A 24,050-nucleotide genomic window follows, 5' to 3' on the forward strand; every position below is an offset into this window, starting at 1 on the left:
CTATGCTTTTATTTCCTCTGTCTTTGTAACTTCACCAGCATAGCTGCTGCTGTCCTGGCCACCACAGTAATAGACAGCCTCGTCCTCGGCTTGGACCCCAGTGATGGTTAACGTGGCCGTGGAACCGGAGGCAGATCCGGAGAATCGCGAAGGGATGCCCGAGGGTCTGTTGGTATCCCGATAGATCACAGTGACAGGGCCACTGCCAGGGACCTTCTGCTGGAACCAGCCATAATAGTTGCTGCTACCCCCAGAGCAGGTGATCCTGACAGTGTCTCCCACCTTGGCTGACATCTTGGGTGGCTGCTGAGTCAGCGCTGCCTGGACCAGGGAACCTGGAGAGGGAGAGAAGAGAGGGGAGAAGAAAGAGATCAATCTGTGTCCCAGGAACACAGCTTTCCTAGAGCAGCAGGATGTGCCCTGCATGCAGAAGCCCTGTCCAGGCACAGTGAGTTTGGCCATGGCACCTGAGCTGTAGGTGAACACTGTGAGGAGGGGAGGGGCCTAGGCCATGGTTTAATCCCACCAGCTCCATGTCCTCATCCTTGTTTGGGCTGTGCTGTGGTCCTTGTCTAGCTTTTAAGCCGCCACATGTCTGGGCCATGGCTCCTCCATGAAATCAAGACTCCATTCACAAGGCAGGAACCTGCCAATATATCTTTCCCCAGCACCCACTCAGCTGGTACTTCCCATACCACATTTCAACCGCTAAGAAAAACTGCCAGATTTATGATGAGTTACACCTGACATGGTGATGGCCAAATGTCCAAATGGCAGAACAGGGTGTTGGTCCCACCAGGGATCCCTAAACCCAAGGGCCTCTGATGCACTATCAATCTGCATAACCATTCCTGTAAACTGCAGTTCTCAAACCTCAGTCATTCCTCAGAAACAGCATCCTCCAGCATCCACGGTCAACAACAACCATCCTGCAGGGGGCTTCAATCCTGACCAACACTGCTGTCCCAGCTACCACAGAAATAGACAGCCTCGTCCTTGGCTTGGACCCCAGTGATGGTTAACGTGCCCGTGGAGCCGGAGAATCGCGAAGGGATGTCCGAGGGTCTCTTGTCAGTGCTGTAGATCACGATGACAGGGGCAGTGCCAGGGACCTTTTGCTGGTACCAGCCATAGCCATAGTAGCTGCTACTGCCAGAGCAGGAGATCCTGACAGTCTCTTCCATGCTGGCTGGCAGCAAGGATGGTTGCTGACTCAGTGCTGCCTGGACCAGGGAACGTGGAAGAGAAGAGGAGAGAAGAGAGAGGAGAAGAGCGGAGCCAGTCAGTGTCCCAAGAGCACAGACCTGCCTGGACAAGGTTACAGGGAATGGAACAGTCCTGGACAGAACAGACAGGGACATAGTTACAAGCACATTCCAGGAGCAGATCCCATCCCATTCCAAACGGCTGCACAGAAGCAGCTTTGGCAGCATAGGAGCACAAGGACATCTGTAGCAAGAGGCTGTGGGGGACACAGCTACACCAAGAGCTGCCAGGAGGGAGAAGGGCCAAAATCTTTCCTCTGCATTTGGAGTCTCAGTCACTTTCTGTTACTCATGGTCACCACACACCATAGCTGCCACTGCTGCTGTCATAGCTACCACAGAAATAGACAGCCTCGTCCTCGGCTTGGACCCCAGTGATGGTTAACGTGCCCGTGGAGCCAGATCTGGATCCGGAGAATCGCGAAGGGATGCCCGAGGGTCTCTGGTTATTGTTGTAGATCACAGTGACAGGGGCAGTGCCAGGGACCTTCTGCTGGAACCAGCCATAGCTGTAGCTGCTACCAGAGCAGGTGATCAAGACTGTGTATCCCACCTTGGCCGTAATCTCAGGTGGCTGCTGAGTCACTGCTGCCCGGACCAGGGAACCTGGAGAGGGAGAGAAGAGAGGGGAGAAGACGGGGGTCAGTCAGTGTCCCAGGAGCACAGGCCTGCCTGGGCTGCAGGATGGGGTCTATGTGCCCAAAGGCCCAGTGCAGACACAGTGAGTCTGGCCATGGCACCTGAGCTATGGGTGAGCAGAGCGAGGAGGAGAAGGGCCCAGGCTAAGGTGCAATCTCACCAGATCCATGTCTTCACAGTGATGGGGCTGTGCTGTGGGCCTTGGTCCACTTTTAAGCCCCTATCTGACCAGGCACAGGCTCTCTATGGATATGTGGCACCCAGTGCTCCCTAGCGCTCCTGTCCCACTGCTCCCTCCACCCACTGCAGGCACCTCTGTCCCACCAAAAGGCAGCAAGATTGGTCTGGGATGTCTGCTCCTTCCTCACCATGCCTGCTGAGCTCTCAGATCAGCCAGGGACCACCCTGACCCTATTCCTGCCCAGTAGGACCATGGCCTTGCTGCATGCATTCTGCTTCAAGCGAGGGTTCCACCCTGGGCCTCTCTGAATGGCCACAAGAGAAGTGCAGAGGAGAGAAATGGGGCTTTGAAAGGGAATGGGAACCACACCAAGACCAGGAGCTTCCAGGCTCAACAACACAAAGGAAAATCAGGTCCGGCCGGGGGCAGCCCCTCTGCCTCCTGCGCACAGCACGGCCCACGGCAGCCGCCAAAGGAGCCGGCGGGGCTGCTCTGAACCTCGCTGGCACCTGGCTGGCCACAGCCCCTTTGCCTCCCGCCTGGCCCGTGAGCCTCCTGCCTGTGCAGTGGAGCCACACTGACACCGTGTGGGGACAAGAAAGCCTCAGGGACAGCACTGCAGGAACTGAGAGCAGAGCCAGGGACAGGACTCTGCCCTTGCTGCCTCTCACCCCTGCCACGGCTTCCACCAGGACCAGAGATTGCTCCGGCCCTGGCCACAACCATCAGGGTTTCTGCATGGCACCGTGGCCACTCTGTTCCCAGGGGAGGGCCTCTCACACAGACTTTGGCACAGTTTCTGTGACCAGAGATGAGTGTGCATCAGCCCTGAACTGGCAGGGACCAGCACCACTGTGGATCTCCTGCTGCTATCATAGATCACAGTGACAGGGACTTCTGCTGGGAGCAGGCATAGCCACTGCTACTGATCTTGAAAGTCTCTCCCCTGTTGGCTGACACCTCGGAGAGCTGACTCAGAGATGCTGCCTGGACCAGGGAATGTAGAGAGGGAGAGGGGAGAAGAGAGGTGTCAGTCAGTGCCCCGGGACAGCCCTCTCTGACCTGCAGGACGGGGCTGCTGTGCCAAAAAGTCCTGATGGAACAGAGGGGTCACTGCCTCAGACAGAGCCCAAGGCCTGAGCTCAAGGCCAGGGCTCCATGAAGAGACCTGGCAGAGCTAGAGGATGTGGCTGGCAGCAGAATGAGGTGGTGGGGCTGAGGACAGTGCCAGGCACAGCAGAACCCCAGCTCACCTCGTGCAGAGCGTGAGGCAAGCAGGAGGCCATTCAGAGCCAGTGGTGATGGAGTGGGGATATGAAGTTGCATCAACCCCACAGGCCTACTCATCTCTGAGAGAGAGTGCAGAGAAGCTCCATCTTTAACTCCTCTATACCTCATTTCCACATGTCTCTTTATCACCATCCCAACTGCCACTGCTGCTGTCCCAGCCACCACAGTAATAGACAGCCTCGTCCTCGGCTTGGACCCCAGTGATGGTTAACGTGGCCGTGGAGCCGGACTTGGATCCGGAGAATCGCGAAGGGATGCCCGAGGGTCTCTTGATGCTCTCATAGATCAGAGTGGCAGGGGCAGTGCCAGGGACCTTCTGCTGGTACCAGCCATACCAGTTGCCATAGCTAGCCCCAGAGCAGGTGATCCTGACCGTGTCTCCCACATTGGCTGACATTGAGGATGGCTGAGTCACTGCTGCTGCCTGGACCAGGGAACCTGGAGAGGGAAAAAATAGAGTGGGTGGGGGAGGAGGTCAGTCCGTGTCCCAGGTACATAGACCTGCCTGGACAAAATTACAGGGAATCCAACAGTCAGACATGGACACGGTCACAGTGATTTGAGAAGCAGAGCCCAGCCAATTGCTGAATGGCTGCACAAGCAGCTTTGGCAGCACAGAAAGACCTGGCCATCAGTACCAAGTGTCTGTGGGGGACATGGCTACACCATGAGCTGCCAGGAAGGAGAAGGCCTAGATCTTTCCCCTGTTTTTGAGTATCTGTCACTTTCTGTTACTCACTGTTACCTCACACCATAGTTGCTGCCACTGCTGCCTTCATAGCTACCACAGAAATAGACAGCCTCGTCCTCGGCTTGGACCCCAGTGATGGTTAACGTGTCCGTGGAGCCGGACTTGGATCCGGAGAATCGCGAAGGGATGCCCGAGGGTCTGCTGTTATCCCAATAGATCACAGTGACAGGGCCACTGCCAGGGACCTTCTGCTGGAACCAGGCATAGTAGCCGCTGCTAGTTCCAGAGCAGGTCCTGACTGTGTCTCCCACCTTGGCTGACATCTCAGGTGGCTGCTGAGTCACTGCTGCCTGGACCAGGGAACCTGGAGAGGGAGAGAAAAGAGGGGAGAAGATGGCGGTCAGTCAGTGTCCCAGGAGCACAGGCCTGCCTGGACTGCAGGGTGGGGTCCTTGTGCCCAAGGGCCCCATTCTGGCTCAGCAAGTCTGGCCATGACACCTGAGCTGTGGTGAGCACCATGAGGGGAGGAGGGGCCCAGGCCACAGTGTGATCCCACCAGCTCCATGTCCTCACACTGTGGCACCCAGCACCCTCTTATGTGCCTGCCTACCCGACACAAGCTGGGCAGGGGAATGTGGCCCCTCTGCCCTGCAGGCACAATGACTCTGGCCATGGCACCTGAGCTGTGGGTGAGCACTGCAGAGGGGGAAGGGCCCCAGGCTATGGTGCAATCCCAGCAGTTCCATGACCTCACACTGATGGGGCTCCTGCCATGGACCTTGACCAGGAGAGCCACTGCTGTCCTGGCCACCACAGAAATAGACAGCCTTGTCCTTGGCTTGGACCCCAGTGATGGTTAACGTGCCTGTGGAGCCAGACTTGGATCCGGAGAATCGCGAAGGGATGTCCGAGGGTCTCTTATCATTAAGATAGATCACAGTGACAGGGGCAGTGCCAGGGACCTTCTGCTGGTGCCAGCCATAGTTGTTGCTGCTCCCAGGGCAGGCGATCTTCACGGTATCACCCATGTTTAATTGCACTGATTATGGCTGACTCAGTGATCCTGCCTAGGCCAGGGAGCCTAGAGAGGGAGAGGGTTAATACTAGAAGGATCAATTATTTCTCCCCAGGAACACAGCACTGCCCAGGCAGTGTGAGAGTCCACTGTGCCCAATGGATCTGATGCCACATTGGGAAACACAGCCTCAAGACAGAGAGGAAGATTAGTGACCCATGGCCCTGGAAGGAGCGCTGGCAGCAGCAGAGCAGTAGAACATCACCCTCTGAGGGCAAGGGACCTGGTCATGGGTACAGAAACATGGGGGAATCAGGGCCCAGCCTGGCCCAGGAGAAGCAGCTGCAGCAGCAGCAGCAGCAGCAGCAGCAGGAGGGAGCAGCCTGAAGCAAAAGGCAACAGGGCTGGGAATGAGGCAGTGCCATTCCTATTATGGGGGACAAGGGCAAGAGTCCCCTCCTGTGCCTTGTCATGCACATTCATGTCCTTAGGCAGGGGACAGGAACCTGCCTCAACTCCACTTTCACAGCTTTGTTTGGCTGTGAGAAAAAAATGGCTCAAAAGCTTCTTCTCTTGACATTAGCTTCTGTGTCTCACTTCCCCATTACTCACTGGCTTCATCATCCCCACCAGTACCGCTGCTGTCCCAGCTACCACAGTAATAGACAGCCTCGTCCTCGGCTTGGACCCCAGTGATGGTTAACGTGCCCGTGGAGCCGGACTTGGATCCGGAGAATCGCGAAGGGATGCCCGAGGGTCTCTTGTCATTAGCATAGATCACAGTGACAGGGCCACTGCCAGGGACCTTCTGCTGGTACCAGCCAGCATAAGCATAGATGCTGCTGCTAAGCCCAGAGCAGGTGATCCTGACCGTGTCTCCCACCTTGGCTGACATCTCAGATGGCTGCTGAGTCACTGCTGCCTGGACCAGGGAACCTGGAGAGGGAGAGAAGAGAGGGGAGAAGATGGGGGTCAGTCAGTGTCCCAGGAGCACAGGCCTGCCTGGACTGCAGGGTGGGGTCCTTGTGCCCAAGGGCCCCATTCTGGCTCAGCAAGTCTGGCCATGGCACCTGCGCTGTGGTGAGCACCATGAGGAGAGGAGGGGCCCAGGCCACAGTGTGATCCCACCAGCTCCATGTCCTCACACTGTGGCACCCAGCACCCTCTTATGTGCCTGCCTACCTGACACAAGCCCTCCACAGAAATGTGTCCCCCAACATCTCCTGATGGCTTCTGTCCCACTGCTTCCTCTGTTTCTTGCCCATCAGTTCAGCAAGATAACTTCAGGCCACCTGCTCCATTGGGCACTCAGCTGGGAAAAATGGGTCCTGCTCCAAGTACAGGGGGTGTATCTTAGAAGCTGCTGTGCTTCAGGAGCTACAGGACTATGCTCAGCTGGATTGAGTTGTGCGGGCAAAGGCCTCTCAATCTTAGCAAAGATCAGCTCTTCCAGCTACTCTCTTTTCATGCAGGGGCTCTGTGCAGGGGTCTGCACCTGCAGCTGCCCCAGCCAAACCCATGGCCCCCACCAGTGCTGAGGTGCCACAACACTCCTACTGCAGGCACTGCCCCAGCACCAGTGACTCTCCCCCTTGTCAGCAGCACCACAGTGAACAGAAGGGCTCTGTGTCCTGAAGCCCCTGGAGCACAAGGGCAAGTGCCCAGCCTGGCCAGCCCCACACAGCTGCACAGACCTCTCCACACCACCCTTCCCCGACCTGCCTCTGCCTTTCCATGCTTTTCCTTTGGCTGTGGAGGCAGACAAGGAAAATTGCAAAGGGATGCTTGAGGGTATGTTGTTGCTCTAGTGACAGGGACCCCCTCTGGGAACAGCCAGCATAAGTCTAGATACCGCTAAGACCAGAGTGGCTGATCTTTGTGGTTTCTCTGAGATTAGCTGAAAGCAAGGATGGCTGACTTGGCAATACTTCCTGGACCAGGGGAGCTGGAGAAGGAGACAAGAAAAGAGAGGTTCAGTAAGGCAGGGAGCTCTACCCTCATGCTTGATACTGGAATGTAGGGAATCCTCACAGAACTCTTCCATGGTAGGTTTTGTATCAAATCAACAATCCGTATATAAACAACTATAGCAGCATCACTGCTGCTGTCATAGTTACCACAGAAATAGACAGCCTCGTCCTCAGCTTGGACCCCAGTGATGGTTAACGTGTTTGAGGAACCAGATCCAGATCCGGAGAATCGTGAAGGGATGTCCGAGGGTCTCTTGTCATTGTAGTAGATCACAGTGACAGGGCCACTGCCAGGGACCTTCTGCTGGAACCAGCCATAGTTGCTGTAGCTACTCCCAGAGCAGGTGATTTTGATGTACTCTCCCACCTTGGCTGACACTGAGGATGGCTGACTCAGTGATGCTGCCTGGACCAGGGAACCTGGAGAGAGAGAGAAGAGAGGGGAGGAGAGTGGGTGAGTCAGTGACCTGGGAGCACAGATCTCTCCAGGCTGTGGGACAATGATTGGACCCCCATGCTCAAAGTCCCCAACTGGTCACACTGAGTTTGGCCCAGATATCTGCACCAGAGATGAATAACACTGCAAGGAAGGTGACAGAAGCAGGCAGGTGCCAGCTGCTCAGACATCACAGGATGGGGATGGGCTCAGGCTCCTTGCTGTTGTGGGGTCATAGCAGGATGCTGTCCTTGGTCAGGGGCTTCCCTGAGGGCCAGAGGTGCTTGGGGGATCCTGCACAGGCTGAAAGTGAGCCCAGTGGGCTGGCACTGAATACACACAGCCAGTGCAGCCTTAGCCCAGCAGCTCCTCTTGAACATGACAGAGCATTCCCTGACTAGTGCAGGTCTGCCCTGGCAGCCTCATGCATGATCCCAGAGCTGCAGCATCCATGGGAAATATCCCTTCCTAGGCTTTGAAGGCAAAGATTTGGCCCATCCCCCTGGCACTTGGTGGTGGGCCCACAAGGCTAAACCCCCTTGGGTGATGTTCAGGGACTCCCAGCGCAGCTGGGCTGGGAGCTGGGCAGGGAGGCAGCCAGCAATGCCCTGGATGTGCCCTCCTCAGTGACCAGCTGAGGAGCACAGGGGGACATTTACCCTGGCACAGTGTACAGGGACAGGGCTGCAGGGAGGTCATCCCTTCCCCAGATGACAGAGGATGGGCACAGCGATGGGACTGTAAGAGACAGCTGAGGCAGGAGGATTTTGTATCACTTCCCCATTGTTCCATGTCACTGTGCAGCATCACTGCTGCTGTCAGCACCACCACAGTAATAGACAGCCTCGTCCTCGGCTTGGACCCCAGTGATGGTTAACGTGGCTGTGGTGTGGATGCAGATCCGGAGAATCGCGAAGGGATGCCCGAGGGTCTCTTGTTATCCTGATAGATCACAGTGACAGGGGCAATGCCAGAAACCTTCTACTGATGCCAGGAACCTTCTACTGATGCCAGGCAGCATAGCTCCAGCTGCTAATCCCAGAGCAGGTGATCCTGATGGTGGTCTCCCATGATGGCTAACAGTGAGGATGGCTGACTCAGTGCTGCCTGGACCAGGGAACCTGGAGAGGGAGAGAAGAGAGGGGAGAAGACGGGGGTCAGTCAGTGTCCCAGGAGCACAGACCTCCCAATTGCAGATCATGTGGCCCCTGTGTCCAGAAGCCCTGTTCAGGCACAGCGAGTTGGGCCATGGCACCTGAGCTGTGGGCAAGCACTGAAGCACTGAGAAGAGAAGGGCCCAGGCTAAGGTGCAATCTCACCAGCTCCATGTCCTCACAGTGATGGGGCTGTGCTATGGGCCTTGACCCTGCTTTTAAGTCCCTATCTGCCCAGGCACAGGTTCTCCATGGATATGTGGCACCCAGTGTTCCAGGAGGTCCTGTCCCAGTGCTACCACTGCGTGCTGCAGGCACCTCTGTCCCACCAAAGATTGCTCGGGTTGCCTGCTCCTTCCCCCCACTATGATTGATGTACTCTCAGATCATCTGGGGACCACTCTGAGCCTGTTCCTGCCCAGTAGGACCATGGCCTCTATGCATGAGGAGTTCTGTGCACAGAGCAGGGAACAGCACCACCTGGCCATGGGGCACATCCACATGCCCTTGAGCACCCAAGGCTGGTTGGTGCCTCCTGGTCCCAGGGCACTGCACTCCCTGGGTGCTGATCATCAGCAGGGACAGAGCAGCTGGGGAGACCACATCCTGCTTCAACCAAGGGTGCCACACTGGGCCTCTCTGAATGCCACAAGAGAAGTGCAGAGCAGAGAAATGGGGCTTTGAAAGGAAATGGAGACCACGATCAGGAGCTTCCAGGTTCAACAACACAAAAGAAAATCAAGCCCCACTTCCTCCAAATTCCAAGTGAGCTTAGGGTCTCCAGCAGCTTTGCAGCAACTGTGGGTAGAGCTGGTCAGGTGTTTGTACCCATCACGAGTGAGCACGTAGCACCTGCACTCTTGTCCGGCCGGGGGCAGCCCCTCTGCCTCCTGCGCACAGCACGGCCCACGGCAGCCGCCAAAGGAGCCGGCGGGGCTGCTCTGAACCTCGCTGGCACCTGGCTGGCCACAGCCCCTTTGCCTCCCGCCTGGCCCGTGAGCCTCCTGCCTGTGCAGTGGAGCCACACTGACACCGTGTGGGGACAAGAAAGCCTCAGGGACAGCACTGCAGGAACTGAGAGCAGAGCCAGGGACAGGACTCTGCCCTTGCTGCCTCTCACCCCTGCCACGGCTTCCACCAGGTCCAGAGATTGCTCCGGCCCTGGCCACAACCATCAGGGTTTCTGCATGGCACCGTGGCCACTCTGTTCCCAGGGGAGAGCCTCTCACACAGACACAGGGTCCTTTGGCACAGTTGCTGTGACCAGAGATGACTGTGCATCAGCCCTGAACTGGCAGGGACTGGCAGGTTACCCGAATGTCCAGAGATCATGACAGGGATTGTCCCAGCTCCTCTGAGCAACCATAGGACAGGACACTTTGAGGACAGGGACTATTAGCCCCACCACAGATCTTGACTTCCATGAGCCATGTCATTTCAGTGTCTTCCAGCACCACTGAAGGTCTCTTTGAGCTATTATAGATCACAAGGACACCATCAGAGGCCTTCTGCTGGGACCAGGTACAGCCACTGCTACCCCTGGACCAGGAGGTCTTGATGGTTTCTCCCAGACTGGCTGACACTGTGGATGGGTGACTCAGAGATGCTGCCTGGGACAGGGACTGTGGAGAAGGACAGGAGAGGGGAGTAGATGGGCTTCACCCAGTGTTCCAGGAACATGGTCATCTCCTGGGCAGGGGATGGGGAAAAATACAACACTCAAAGGAGAATAGGTGCAACCACAGCCCCTAGTGAATCTGGGGAACAGAGCCAAGCCAAATATGCCCCAAGGCATCCCAGCACGAGGGCACCTCTGGCAATAGCAGGAGAATGTGGTCTTCAGTAGTAAGAGGCAGTGGGATGGGGGAAAAGCCACATCCTGGGTATTGTAGGGACTGGGACAATGATCCCCAGCCCAAGTTTGCTTCCAGTGTGCTAGGACACTAAAGGGGGGACATTTGTAGCCATGGTCATGCAGAGGATAGAAAAACCTGCCCCAGCCTCAGATTCGTCACTCTGCTTTGCAATGAGAAGAACAGTAAAATGCCATTTTTATTCCCTCTGTACATCATTTGAAAATCTGTCATTTTCATTACACCAACATAGCTGCTGTCATAGCCACCACAGAAATAGACAGCCTCGTCCTCGGCTTGGACCCCAGTGATGGTTAACGTGCCCCCAGAGCCGGAGAATCGCGAAGGGATGCCCGAGGGTCTCTTGTCATTGCTGTAGATCACAGTGACAGGGGCAGTGCCAGGGACCTTCTGCTGATACCAGCCATAGTAGCTGTAGCTGCCACCAGAGCAGGTGATCCTGACCAGAGCAGGTTTTGCCCACCTTGGCCGACATCTCAGGTGGCTGAGTCAGCGCTGCCTGGACCAGGGAACCTGGAGAGGGAGAGAAGAGAGGGGAGAAGACGGGGGTCAGTCAGTGTCCCAGGAGCACAAACCTGTGTGGCAGCAGGATGGGGTCCTTGTGCCCAATTGCCACAAAGATACCATGAAATGGACTATAGACACACACAGAACACAGAGCCTGAGGGTGCCTCCACCGTGCTGACCAGCATTGCTGCCATCATTGCTACCACAGAAATAGACAGCTTCACACTCTGCTTGGACCCCAGTGATGGTTAACGTGCCCGTGGAGCCGGACTGGGATCCAGAGAATCGCGAAGGGATGCCTGAAGGTCTCCTGTCATTCCAGTAGATCACAGTGACAGGGGCAGTGCCAGGGACCTTCTGCTGATACCAGCCATAGCTGCCGCTACTTCCAGAGCAGGTGATCCTGACGGTTTCGCCGACCTTGGCTGATAACCAAGGATGGCTGAGTCACTGCTGCTGCCTGGACCAGGGAACCTGAAGAGGGGGAGAAGAGAGGGGAGAAGGACAGGGGTCAGTCAGTGTTCCAGGATCACAGGATTGGTCAGATAAGGTAATGGGGAATGCAACAGTCAAAGGAGAACAGACATGGAAAATGGCCACAGGCACAAGTCAGGAGCAGAGCTCAGCCCCAGGTGTCCCAGCACACAGGCAACAACAGGATGACATGGTCATTACTGTGAGTCTTAGTGGAGTGGGAGACAAAGATATTAGTTTTGTAGGAAGCAGAACAATGATCCCCAGCCCTAAAGACACCTTCTAATCTTTCAGACATTAAATGGGCCAAATTAAGAGCTATGGTAGTGCAGAGGAGACAAAAACTTGCCCCAGTACCACATCCACAACTCTGCTTAATTATGAGAATGACAGAAAATCGCCATTTTTACTTCCTCTGTACCTTATTTGAAAATCTCTTTGCCACTATAACCAGCACCACTGCTGTCCCTGCCACCACAGAAATAGACAGCCTTGTCCTCGGCTTGGACCCCAGTGATGGTTAACGTGCCCGTGGTCCCGGATGTGGATCCAGAGAATCGCGAAGGGATGTCCGAGGGTCTCTTGTCATTGTAGTAGATCACAGTGACAGGGCCACTGCCAGGGACCTTCTGCTGGTGCCAGCCATAGTCGCTGTAGCTACTCTCAGAGCAGGTGATTTTGATGTACTCTCCCACCTTGGCTGACACTGAGGATGGCTGACTCAGTGATGCTGCCTGGACCAGGGAACCTGGAGAGAGAGAGAAGAGAGGGGAGGAGAGTGGGTGAGTCAGTGACCTGGGAGCACAGATCTCTCCAGGCTGTGGGACAATGATTGGACCCCCATGCTCAAAGTCCCCAACTGGTCACACTGAGTTTGGCCCAGATATCTGCACCAGAGATGAATAACACTGCAAGGAAGGTAACAGAAGCAGGCAGGTGCCAGCTGCTCAGACATCACAGGATGGGGATGGGCTCAGGCTCCTTGCTGTTGTGGGGTCATAGCAGGATGCTGTCCTTGGTCAGGGGCTTCCCTGAGGGCCAGAGGTGCTTGGGGGATCCTGCACAGGCTGAAAGTGAGCCCAGTGGGCTGGCACTGAATACACACAGCCAGTGCAGCCTTAGCCCAGCAGCTCCTCTTGAACATGACAGAGCATTCCCTGACTAGTGCAGGTCTGCCCTGGCAGCCTCATGCATGATCCCAGAGCTGCAGCATCCATGGGAAATATCCCTTCCTAGGCTTTGAAGGCAAAGATTTGGCCCATCCCCCTGGCACTTGGTGGTGGGCCCACAAGGCTAAACCCCCTTGGGTGATGTCGAGGGGCTCCTGATGCAGCTGGGCAGGGAGGCAGCCAGCAGGGACCTGGGCACCAACTGAGGAGTACAGGCACAGTGTACAGGGACAGGGCTGCAGGGAGGTCATCCCTTCCCCAAATGACAGGAGAAGGGCACAGTCATAAGACTCTTCAGAGACAGCTGAGGCAGGAGGGTTTTGTATCACTTCCCCATTGTTCCATGTCACTGAGCAGCATCACTGCTGCTGTCAGCACCCACAGTAATAGACAGCCTCGTCCTCGGCTTGGACCCCAGTGATGGTTAACGTGGCCGTGGAGCCGGACTTGGATCCGGAGAATCGCGAAGGGATGCCCGAGGGTCTGCTGTTGCTGTTGTAGATCACAGTGACAGGGGCAGTGCCAGGGACCTTCTGCTGATACCAGCCATAGTTGCTGCTGATACCAGCCATAGTTGCTGTTGCCACCAGAGGTGGTGATCCTGGTGGTGTCTCCCGTGTTGGCTGACACTGAGGATGATTCACTACTGCTGCCTGGACTACAGAATGTGGAGAGGGAGAGGGTAGAGGAGGATCAGCCAGCCTCCCAGGGGCACAGACCTTCCTGGACAAGGTTACAGGGAATGCAACAGTTGGGGACAGAATAGACAGGGACAAGGTCACAGGCACATTTGAGGAGAAGAGCCCAGCCCATTGAAGGATAGCTGCACAGAAGAAGTTCTCGCAGCACGGGAGGAGATGGTCATGAGTATCAAGAGGCTGTGGGGGACACAGCTACACCAATATCTTTGTAGGGAGCAGGACAATGGGCCCCATCTGCACAGTAACTTCCTGATCTTTGCAACACCAAAGAGAGGACATTCCGTGCTGTGGCCATGCAGAAGGGACAGGAATATGCCTCATCTGCACGTCCAGCCAAGATGGAGAAGGACCAGAATTTTTCCCCTGGTTTTGGAATCTCTCTGACTTCCTGGTACTCACTGTCACCATAGACCATAGCTGCCACTGCTGCTGTCAACACTACCACAGAAATAGACAGCCTCGTCCTCGGCTTGGACCCCAGTGATGGTTAATGTGTTCGAGGAGCCGGATGTGGATGCCGAGAATCGCGAAGGGATGTCTGAGGGTCTCTTGTCATTGTGGTGGATCACAGAGACAGGGACCTTCTGCTGATACCAGCCATACCAGCTGCTGCTAGCCCCAGAGCAGGTGATCCTGACAGTCTCTCACGTTTGCTGACATCTCGGGTGGCTGACTCAGTGATGCTGCCTGGACCAGGGAACCTGGAGAGGGAGAGGAGAGAGGGGAGAAGACGGGGGTCAGTCAGTGTTCCAGGAACACAGACATGCCACGATAAGTTTATGGGGAATGCAACAGTCAAAGGAGAACAGACATGGAAAATGGCCACAGGCACAAGTCAGGAGCAGAGCCCAGCCACAAGCATCCCAGCACACAGGCACCAACAGGAGGACATGGTCATTAGTAGTAGGTCAGAGAAAAGTGGGAGACAAAGCCACACTATGGATTTTGTAGGGAACAGAACAATGATCACCAGCCACAAAGTAACCTCCTAGACTTTAGTACACAAAATGTGCAAAATTCAGGGCCAGGATCATGTGGAGGAGACAAAAACTTCCTCCAGTCCCACATCCACAACTCTGCTTAGTTATGAGGAGGACTGAAAATCGATGCTTTTAGCTCCTCTGTACCTTATTTGAAAATCTCTTTGTCACTATAACCAGCACCACTGCTGTCATAGCCACCACAGAAATAGACAGCCTCATCCTTGACTTAGACCCCAGTGATGGTTAACATGCCTGTGGAGTCGGATCTGGATCCAGAGAATTGTGAAGGGATGCCTGAGGGTCTCTTGTCATTGTAGTAGATCACAGTGACAGGGCCACTGCCATAGCTGCTGCTGCTACCAGAGCAGGTGATCCTGACCGTGTATCCCACCTTGGCCGTAATCTCGGGTGGCTGCTGAGTCACTGCTGCCTGGACCACGGAACCTGGAGAGGGAGAGAAGAGAGGGGAGAAGACGGGGGTCAGTCAGTGTCCCAGGAGCACAGGCCTGGGGTCCTTGTGCCCAAAGGCCCAGTGCAGGCACAGCCAGTCTGGCCATGGCACCTGAATTATGGGCGAGCAGTGTGAGGAGGAGAAGGACCCAGGCGAAGGTGCAATCTCACCAGCTCCATGTCCTCACAGTGATGGGGCTGTGCTGTGGGCCTTGGTCCACTTTTAAGGCCCTACTTGCTCAGGCACAGGCTCTTCATGGATACATGGCACCCAATGCTCCCTAGCGCTCCTGTCTCACTGCTCCCTCCACCCACTGCAGGCACCTCTGTACCACCAAAAGGCAGCAAGATTGGTCTGGGATGTCTGCTCCTTCCTCACCATGCCTGCTGAGCTCTCAGATCAGCCAGGGACCACCCTGACCCTATTCCTGCCCAGTAGGACCATGGCCTTGCTGCATGCATTCTGCTTCAAGCGAGGGTTCCACCCTGGGCCTCACTGAATGGCCACAAGAGAAGTGCAGAGGAGAGAAATGGGGCTTTGAAAGGGAATGGGAACCACACCAAGACCAGGAGCTTCCAGGCTCAACAACACAACGGAAAATCAGGTCCGGCCGGGGGCAGCCCCTCTGCCTCCTGCGCACAGCACGGCCCACGGCAGCCGCCAAAGGAGCCGGCGGGGCTGCTCTGAACCTCGCTGGCACCTGGCTGGCCACAGCCCCTTTGCCTCCCGCCTGGCCCGTGAGCCTCCTGCCTGTGCAGTGGAGCCACACTGACACCGTGTGGGGACAAGAAAGCCTCAGGGACAGCACTGCAGGAACTGAGAGCAGAGCCAGGGACAGGACTCTGCCCTTGCTGCCTCTCACCCCTGCCACGGCTTCCACCAGGTGCAGAGATTGCTCCGGCCCTGGCCACAACCATCAGGGTTTCTGCATGGCACCGTGGCCACTCTGTTCCCAGGGAAGGGCCTCTCACACAGACACAGGGTCCTTTGGCACAGTTGCTGTGACCAGAGATGAGTGTGCATCAGCCCTGAACTGGCAGGGACCAGCACCACTGTGGATCTCCTGCTGCTATCATAGATCACAGTGACAGGGACTTCTGCTGGGAGCAGGCATAGCCACTGCTACTGATCTTGAAAGTCTCTCCCCTGTTGGCTGACACCTTGGAGAGCTGACTCAGAGATGCTGCCTGGACCAGGGAATGTAGAGAGGGAGAGGGGAGAAGAGAGGTGTCAGTCAGTGCCCGAGGACAGTCCTCTCTGACCTGCAGGACGGGGCTGCTGTGCCAAAAAGTCCTGATGGAACAGAGGGGTCACTGCCTCAGACAGAGCCCAAGGCCTGAGCTCAAGGCCAGGGCTCCATGAAGAGACCTGGCAGAGCTAGAGGATGTGGCTGGCAGCAGAATGAGGTGGTGGGGCTGAGGACAGTGCCAGGCACAGCAGAGCCCCAGCTCTCCTCGTGCAGAGCGTGAGGCAAGCAGGAGGCCATTCAGAGCCAGTGGTGATGGAGGGGGGATATGAAGCCCACAGGCCTACTCATCTCTGAGAGAGAGTGCAGAGAAGCTCCATCTTTAACTCCTCTATACCTCATTTCCACATGTCTCTTTATCACCAACCCAACTGCCACTGCTGCTGTCAGCAGCACCACAGTAATAGACAGCCTCGTCCTCGGCTTGGACCCCAGTGATGGTTAACGTGGCCGTGGAGCCGGACTTGGATCCGGAGAATCGCGAAGGGATGCCCGAGGGTCTCTTGTCATTATCATAGATCACAGTGACAGGGCCACTGCCAGGGACCTTCTGCTGGAACCAGCCAGCATAAGGATAGCTACTGCTAAGCCCAGAGCAGGTGATCCTGACAATGTCTCCAGTCTCTCTCACCTTGGCTGACATCTCAGGTGGCTGCTGAGTCACTGCTGCCTGGACCAGGGAACCTGGAGAGGGAGAGAAGAGAGGGGAGAAGATGGGGGTCAGTCAGTGTCCCAGGAGCACAGGCCTGCCTGGACTGCAGGGTGGGGTCTATGTGCCCAAAGGCCCCATTCTGGCTTAGCAAGTCTGGCCATGACACCTGAGCTGTGATGTGCACCATGAGGGGAGGAGGGGCCCAGGCCACAGTGTGATCCCACCAGCTCCATGTCCTCACACTGTGGCACCCAGCACCCTCTTATGTGCCTGCCTACCCGACACAAGCCCTCCATAGAAATGTGTCCCCCAACATCTCCTGATGGCTTCTATTCCACTGCTTCTCTTTCTTGCCCACCAATCCAGCAAGATAACTTCAGGCCACCTGCTCCGTTGGGCACTCAGCTGGGAAAAATGGGTCCTGCTCCCAGCCAGGACACTAGAAGCTGCTGTGCTTCAGGAGCCACAGGACTACACTCAGTTGGATTGAGGTGTGTGGGCAAAGGCCCCTTAAACTTAGCCAAGTTCCATGTCAAGGGATGGCAGGAACATTTTCTACCCTACCTTGCCAATGCATCCTCTGCTGTCACCTTCACCAAGCCTGTGACCCTGTTGTCATTCACCCAATGTGCATCCCCTGACCCAGCTCAGCTCTTCCAACCACTCTCTTCTCATGCAGGGGCTTCTGCGCCGGGCTCTGCAGCTGCCCCAGCCAAACCCATGATCCCCCCAGTGCTGAGGTGCCACAACACTCCTACTGCAGGCACTGCCCCAGCACCAGTGACTCTCCCCCTTGTCAGCAGCACCACAGTGAACAGAAGGGCTCTGCATCCTGAAGCCCCTGGAGCACAAGGGCAAGTGCCCAGCCTGGCCAGCCCCACACACCTGTTTAATGATGTCCTTGTGCATGAAGGAATTAGAACATCAGAACATGGTGCAAACCCTCCTTTGTGGTCAATGTGTTGCATGAGCTCAGCTAAAGTCACGATGCTTTTGATTGGCTGTTGGTCATACTTGACATACTCTGGAATTGTGGCCTGATCAACAGCCTTGGTTCTCCCACAGTTGCTCCTAGCTCTCTAAATCTGCAATTTCAACTCTCTCCCTCTAAAGACCATACAGCACAGAAAAGGTGGGGAGAGGACTTGTAAAATGCTGATTAAATTTCTGCTCCCCCAGACTAAACAGTGCTGTTCCTGTCAATATGCAGAGCCTCATTTCTCTTCGTTTTGTCCCATTCATCTCCCCCATAGTTTTGACTTTGTGTATGCTTGCCTAAACTGCATAAAATAAAAATTAAATAAAAATATAGATGGAAGTCTGTCTACAGAGGTGCTGAAGATAAAAACCACAAAAACCAAACAATGGTGGAGTATCCTGCTGCAAAAGATCTGTAGAATGCTATTGCAATCACAAATGATATACACAAGTAGTACCAGTCATCAAATAAAATCTACTTGCATTGTTTTCATTGTTCTTTCCCAGAAGTCATCGAGTGAAATAATGGTTCCATCAGGAGATTGTCTTGGAAATCTTGTTTTTCCAAAAGCTTGAGAGCTTTAGCCTTAGCAGTTTATCCAACTGAAAATCTGCCTCCCCTTTGCTGCCATCTTATGGCAACTTACTGCAGCAGAGTGCTGCAGCAGGGTGAGGATGCAGTGTGAAATGCTGTCTTCAGAGGGTAGCAGAGGTTGCTTCTCTTTTCAGTGTTAAACAGATTCTTCACTCCCTTTCAGCACTTCATAATAATTTTCCCTAAGGAAGGCCATCAGCTTGGTCTATCATATCATTCCTGCTGAGACATATTCCAGCACTTCATATGTTTGCACCATGGCTGATGAAGTCACGATGCTGATGGCTTGCTCTTGGTTTTTTTTCCAACTTGGTATTAATTCCTTAGCAGGTGATACTGTGTGAAGCCGTAATTGTAAGAAGTCATAAGAACAAATGTGATTTGGACAACTTTGTGGGAATTCCTGGCCCTTTTCTCTCCTAGAAAAACAGGATGTGTTCAGAAGTGCATTGTTACCTTTGTCCATTCAATGGGACAGAAACAGCATTCTCCTTCCTTAGTAGTACTGTTCAAACAGTGTCTGTACATGTTAAATCATTAAAAATTTGTGTTCCAAAATATTGCCTCTTCTCATTTCTTTCTTTGAACTATAAAGCAGGTGTATCAAAATGTAAGTTTGAAGAATGTCGTGGAGCAGAGAAGGATTTGAATATGTGTAAAAAAGGCAAGCAGGTAGAGGCAAACTGAAAATCTATTTCATTTTATCATAAGACAAGAGCATGCTTCTATCAATGATTAACAGAAAGATCAGACCCTTTGCAAAAGTGGATCAAGCAGGGGAAGGAATGCAAATGATTGCTTAATGTTGGGAAGATATGATGAGAAATGTTAAAATCTGTGCTTCCTGATAATACTTCTATGTGGTTTAAGTGATGTCCATCCCTCTTGCAAAAAGCCTGGTAATTCCGTGGGTGTCTGACATCTCCTTTTTATTTGTCAGCTGAGGGACTGGGCTGTTTGATGTGTGTTTGGCAGCAGATTTAATGAGAGCACCTGATGGAGAAGTAGCTCTGCTTATCTACACTGAGGTCAGTGCTGGGGATAATTGGATGGGTTCTATACTGCCTGATTTCTGTAGTTTACAAGAATATTAATGCTAGTGAAAAATGGTAGCAGTTGACATGTAATGAGGAACAGATATAGAATTTAGCTGTACCGATTTGGAAACAGCTATCTGTGGCAGAAGGGAAGGTGCTAACTGCCAGCTTTGCTGAATTTTAACTTGAGCCACTGGCCTTGAAAGAACCCACTACTGCTTCACTAGGATGCTACATGGAGAACTGGATAAGAATCCTTCCTGTCAGGGGCTGGAGTGCTGAAATGCAGACCTCTGAGTTGAGCCTACCACTGAACAGTTGATGAGTTGGCCTCATGTTTTCTGCATTCTCAGAATCTCTCTCATTGCAGTGGCAATTCTTTATCTCCAGGCTTATAAAACTTTCTAACAAACTATACTGGGAGTCAATTTCTGAATATAAAGAACTAAAGCACAGCAAATCCTAAACATGAGTCTTTGTTCTGATATTCTTTTAAAAAGCAAATGCTTTTTTTATTTCCCTCATCATTTAGCTGGACAGGTTTGAGCTGTAGGATTTGTTCTGTCTTGTGCTAGTCACTTAACTGCAAACACAGTTGATCCTTTTCCCTAGCACCATAATGTGATATTTGTTCTTCAGTTCAATTCTAGTCAAGGAGGGGTGGGGGAGGAGGTGAAAAGGAATTTTCTAACTCAGCAAGTTCCACAAAAGATGGAGTTCAGCAAATTATCAGTGCTTTAATAACAGCCCTCTGCATTTCTTTACAACCTGAGGCAAACAACTAACTATATGCAGAGGGGGAAATGCCAGCTTCAAAACCTGAAGGGAATGATGGGAAAGTACTTAGTTCTTCATTTTTGATCCGTGTCTAATTAAACAGACAGCTCTATCTAATATTTTTGGTCAATTAAGGTCTGACTTGTAGCAACATGCACATTGTCTACATGATGTTTTCCATTTTGAGGCAGTTTTGTGGCCACAGATTTTTCTTACAAATCATGGTTTTGGTAGATTAGAAGTATGTGTCTTAAGCAGGAATTCTCAGGATGCCTTTAGATTGAAGCATGTTTGTTGCTGTGGGCTGCTCTTTCAGCTATGGTAAAACAACAGAAACCTGCAGAGTAGAGAAAATGAAATTAATTCTGGCTGAAATCTTACCTCATAGAAGCTTTTCTATTAAGTATTTCAATTAAGGAGATTGAAGACCATTATAGTTGCAAATAGAATGGAAGGCAAGTGTTAGGTTTTCCATGGATGAGGTGACAATCTGTTTCTACTGGTAATAGTTGAAATGAAGACTAGCACCTGATTCCTTGCCAATGTGATAGAAGCTTCCAGTAAAACCCAGCTCTCATTTATCCCATATGTATTCCATCTCTCTGCAGGCACCTACAGAGTAAGGCACACTAATAGGAATCCAGAAAAATCAGAATCCTATATCAATTGCCTGCATTTTGTTCCTGTCCTGCCCAAAATCTGTTTAGATTTTAAACTTCTCAGAGCAAAAAGACAACATTTGTAGTTCCTACACCTTATGACCATGTCCTCACCTGGAGCCTTTAATGTACCTATTGGTGTGAATAGTACCTGTCTTACACAGATATGAAATATCACTATTTGAAGAAGTGGGACAGGGTTGGATATAAGTCACAAGTGTGACATGTTTGTTTAAACACTGAAGAAAAAGTAGCATTATTGACATTATCCTATGCATTAGAGGCATCCCTCAGGTATGTCAGATGGTGTATCCACATCTTCAAACAGAATAATGTAGATTAGCTGCAAACTACAGTTACAGACTTGCTTGGTAATAAAAGCTGCACTGTCTGAGGAAATAAACACGTTCATACTTGAATGAACAGGGTCCTAATTTATCTAAATCACTGATGCTTTAAAAATACACATTCAAATAAAAGGTTCCAATCCTCTGTAGTAGCAAATGCATACAAAAGTATGAGTAAGCAAATGTGAAATACCTATTCCAATGTCTTTTTGTCTGCTTAAGTACAAGCTCACCGCTAAGAACATCTTAGCCCATGTAGCAGCCAGGAGCTGCCAGCAGAGGTTACCATAGCCTTTGGAGAAAGGCTGGTCCCTTTCCATGGAACTTGCCTGGCACATGGCCCCTAGAGCTGGATTCCCTTTGGTGAAAGGCAGGCAAACCTATGACTACAGGACATGAATCATTGCACTGCTCCAGGAAAAAACATGGAGTGTGTGTCTGGAATTCCTCCTGCTACTTTGGCCTGGCTACCTAAAATAACCTACAAAATAAACTTCTGTGTGAGGACTGCCTGGGTTTTAAACCTCTTGGGTGATCCTGTGTGCTAATACGAGAAAAGAGACATAACAGAGGGGTAGCCTCATGAATAACTGAGTAATAATAATAATAATAATAATAATAATAATAATAATAATAATAATATCAGCCAAAGTGAGGCTGTATCAGGAGTATTGTGTTCTATTCTGTTCTCCACAGCTCAAGAAAGACAAGGAACTACTGGAGAGGGTCCAGAGGAGGCCACAAAGATGAAGAGGGGCCTGAAGCAACTTCCTTATGAGGAAACACTGAGGGAGCTGGACCTATTTAGTCTACAGAAGACTAAGAGGGGATCTCATTAATGCATATAATTGTCTCCAAGGGATGGCAGAGGATGGTGTCAGACTCTTTTCAGTGGTGCACAGTTATAGGAAAAGAAGCAATGGCCATAAAATAAAACACAAGAGGTTCCATCTCAACATGAGGAAAGAGTTCTTTCCATGGAAGGTGGCAAAGCACTGGAACAGCTGCCAAGGGAGGCCCTGGAGCCTTCCTCTCTGGAGACATTCCAAACCCACCTGGACACCTTCTTCTGTCACCTGCTCCAGGTGACCCTGACTGGGTGGGAAGGTTGGACTGGGTGATCTCTCCTCCCAAATTGTTATTCAGTGATTCTGTGAACAGCAATAATAGTACTAATAATTATTATAATACCCCTGACCCTCACAGTAGGGGAAGGAATTGGATAGATTTGCCCAGCAGCTGCTGTCTGGGCTGCGATGGTAGCTCTCCTCACACCTGATGGGTCACTGCAGTGCACTCTGAGGGTACTAGGGGACCTTCCTGAATTTTTCCCCTCATGCACCCCAATCCCATTTCCTGCCTTTTTCCCCTCATGCGCCCCTGATCCCATTTCCCGCCTTTTTTCTCCCTCATGCACCCCCAGCCCTGTTTCCCGTCTTTTTTCCCATCACGTATCCGCAGTCAAACTAGATTCCTGCCTTTTCCCCCTCACGCACCCCTGGGTCCATTTCCCACCTTTTTCACCTCACGCACCCCTGGGTCCATTTCCCGCCTTTTTCACCTCACGCACCCCTGGGTCTGTTTCCCGCCTTTTTCCCCTCATGCACCCACAGACCCATGACCCCTCTGGCAAGGAGCTGCTGTGACAAATTCATCGTGGGATGAAGCTGTCAGACAGGATGGAGTGTGTCACCCTCACAGAGGTGTCCTGTGGCTCACGGAATTCCATGACCATGCCCAGACTGTGGCCAGGGACTGAAGCGGCCCATGACCCACCAGGGAGTGCCGAGGTGAGGCCGAGGGAGGTGGCAGCCATGCCATGTTGACATCCTGCCTTGTCCCTGTCCAAGCTGTAGCTTTGCTTACACTTCCCCTCACTGCCTGCAGCCCAACAAGCTTGCTGGAGGTTTATGTTTGGTTTAAAGACCATATTTTAATGTGTATTTAAGTGTTAACCTCTGTGTGGGGCTCAGAACCGGCCCTGCCCTATGGGACTGGCCCAGCCCCTTAGCCTGACTTTACTTTTCTCAGCCCCTCATTGATGTAAATTTGCTTTTAAACCTCCTGCCACCCCTAAACCTGCTTTCATTTTTATCCACTCAGCTCATTGAATGCTTTTGTTTCTCTTTTTCTTTTCTCCTTTCCTCAAGCCACTCTGTTTGTTCTACCTTCCCCTGCTTTGCCTTAGCTTTGTCTCAGCTGTAGTTACTGAAGGCTGAAACAGGATAGTGGGAATTCTCCCTCCTAGAGATAAAGTTGTTTTTTAAAGAAAAGCACTCCTTGTTTTTGATAAAAGAGGGCATGTCTCCTTTTTTCCCCCCTCCTCAATTTCTCTTCGCCTCTATATGGATCTGGTGATACCTGTGGCTTTCCATTGTCTCAGTCTACCTTTACTGTGTATATTTTTGCATAATTTCATACTGTCTTGGTTGTAATCTATGTAAAAGACACACCCATCCAAAATTTCAGGAGAGAAAACTTGTTTCTTCACACCTGTGCTATCCACTGGGCTGTGAAACAGAGTATGAATTTTCCCATTTATGTTACATTTGTCCCTAAAACCAGATCTTGGACCTGGATCCCACTGAGCAAAGCATCTCAAATATATGGATTTTGCTTTGATAAACATGCATTTAGTTTTTCAGCCATAGGAGTTGTAAACTTGATTGAAAGTCACTGAAAACCCCGATGTTGCTAAAGAAAGCATTTGTCCTCATTCCAATATCCCATCCTGCTGCCAGCAGCAGATGAGGTTTGCTTGCAGGAGATAAATTATTTATGGAAAGGTGTACTTGCTATCTGATCTGAATCTTTACTGTGATAAGTTTATATTTAGAACCTTTTATAATATCAAAATAGCACCAGCATCAGTTAAGCTTTTTTTTTTTTTTTTTTTTTGTTGCTATCTCTAAATGAGCCCAGGTAAGCTGTGCTCATGAACCTTCATCTCAATGCATGG

General features: G+C 52.4%; 1 protein-coding gene and 3 gene segments (V, D, J or C); all 4 read right to left on the reverse strand.

The window, feature by feature from the left end:
• On the reverse strand, window positions 1–513 carry LOC118693100 (Ig lambda chain V-1 region-like). The segment is given in 2 exon segments: window positions 1–335; window positions 468–513. Coding segments are annotated over 2 exon segments (381 nt in total).
• Window positions 514–4,116: 3,603 nt separating this feature from the next.
• On the reverse strand, window positions 4,117–5,094 carry LOC129046874 (Ig lambda chain V-1 region-like). The segment is given in 3 exon segments: window positions 4,117–4,430; window positions 4,565–4,640; window positions 4,946–5,094. Coding segments are annotated over 3 exon segments (539 nt in total).
• Window positions 5,095–5,685: 591 nt separating this feature from the next.
• On the reverse strand, window positions 5,686–11,396 carry LOC129046875 (immunoglobulin lambda-1 light chain-like). The gene is made up of 4 exons (XM_054516805.1): window positions 11,390–11,396; window positions 10,960–11,028; window positions 7,199–7,471; window positions 5,686–6,017 (listed from the first exon to the last, which is right to left on the reverse strand). Exons 1-4 carry the CDS (start codon window positions 11,394–11,396, stop codon window positions 5,686–5,688), a joined length of 681 nt encoding a protein of 226 aa, XP_054372780.1.
• A 3,179-nt stretch (window positions 11,397–14,575) lies between these two features.
• LOC118693101 (Ig lambda chain V-1 region-like) lies at window positions 14,576–22,636 on the reverse strand. The segment is given in 3 exon segments: window positions 14,576–14,793; window positions 16,419–16,730; window positions 22,588–22,636. Coding segments are annotated over 3 exon segments (579 nt in total).
• Between the last annotated feature and the right edge of the window lie 1,414 nt (window positions 22,637–24,050).

This window comes from Molothrus ater, chromosome 18 (genome assembly GCF_012460135.2).
Source record: "Molothrus ater isolate BHLD 08-10-18 breed brown headed cowbird chromosome 18, BPBGC_Mater_1.1, whole genome shotgun sequence".
Taxonomy (NCBI): domain Eukaryota; kingdom Metazoa; phylum Chordata; class Aves; order Passeriformes; family Icteridae; genus Molothrus; species Molothrus ater.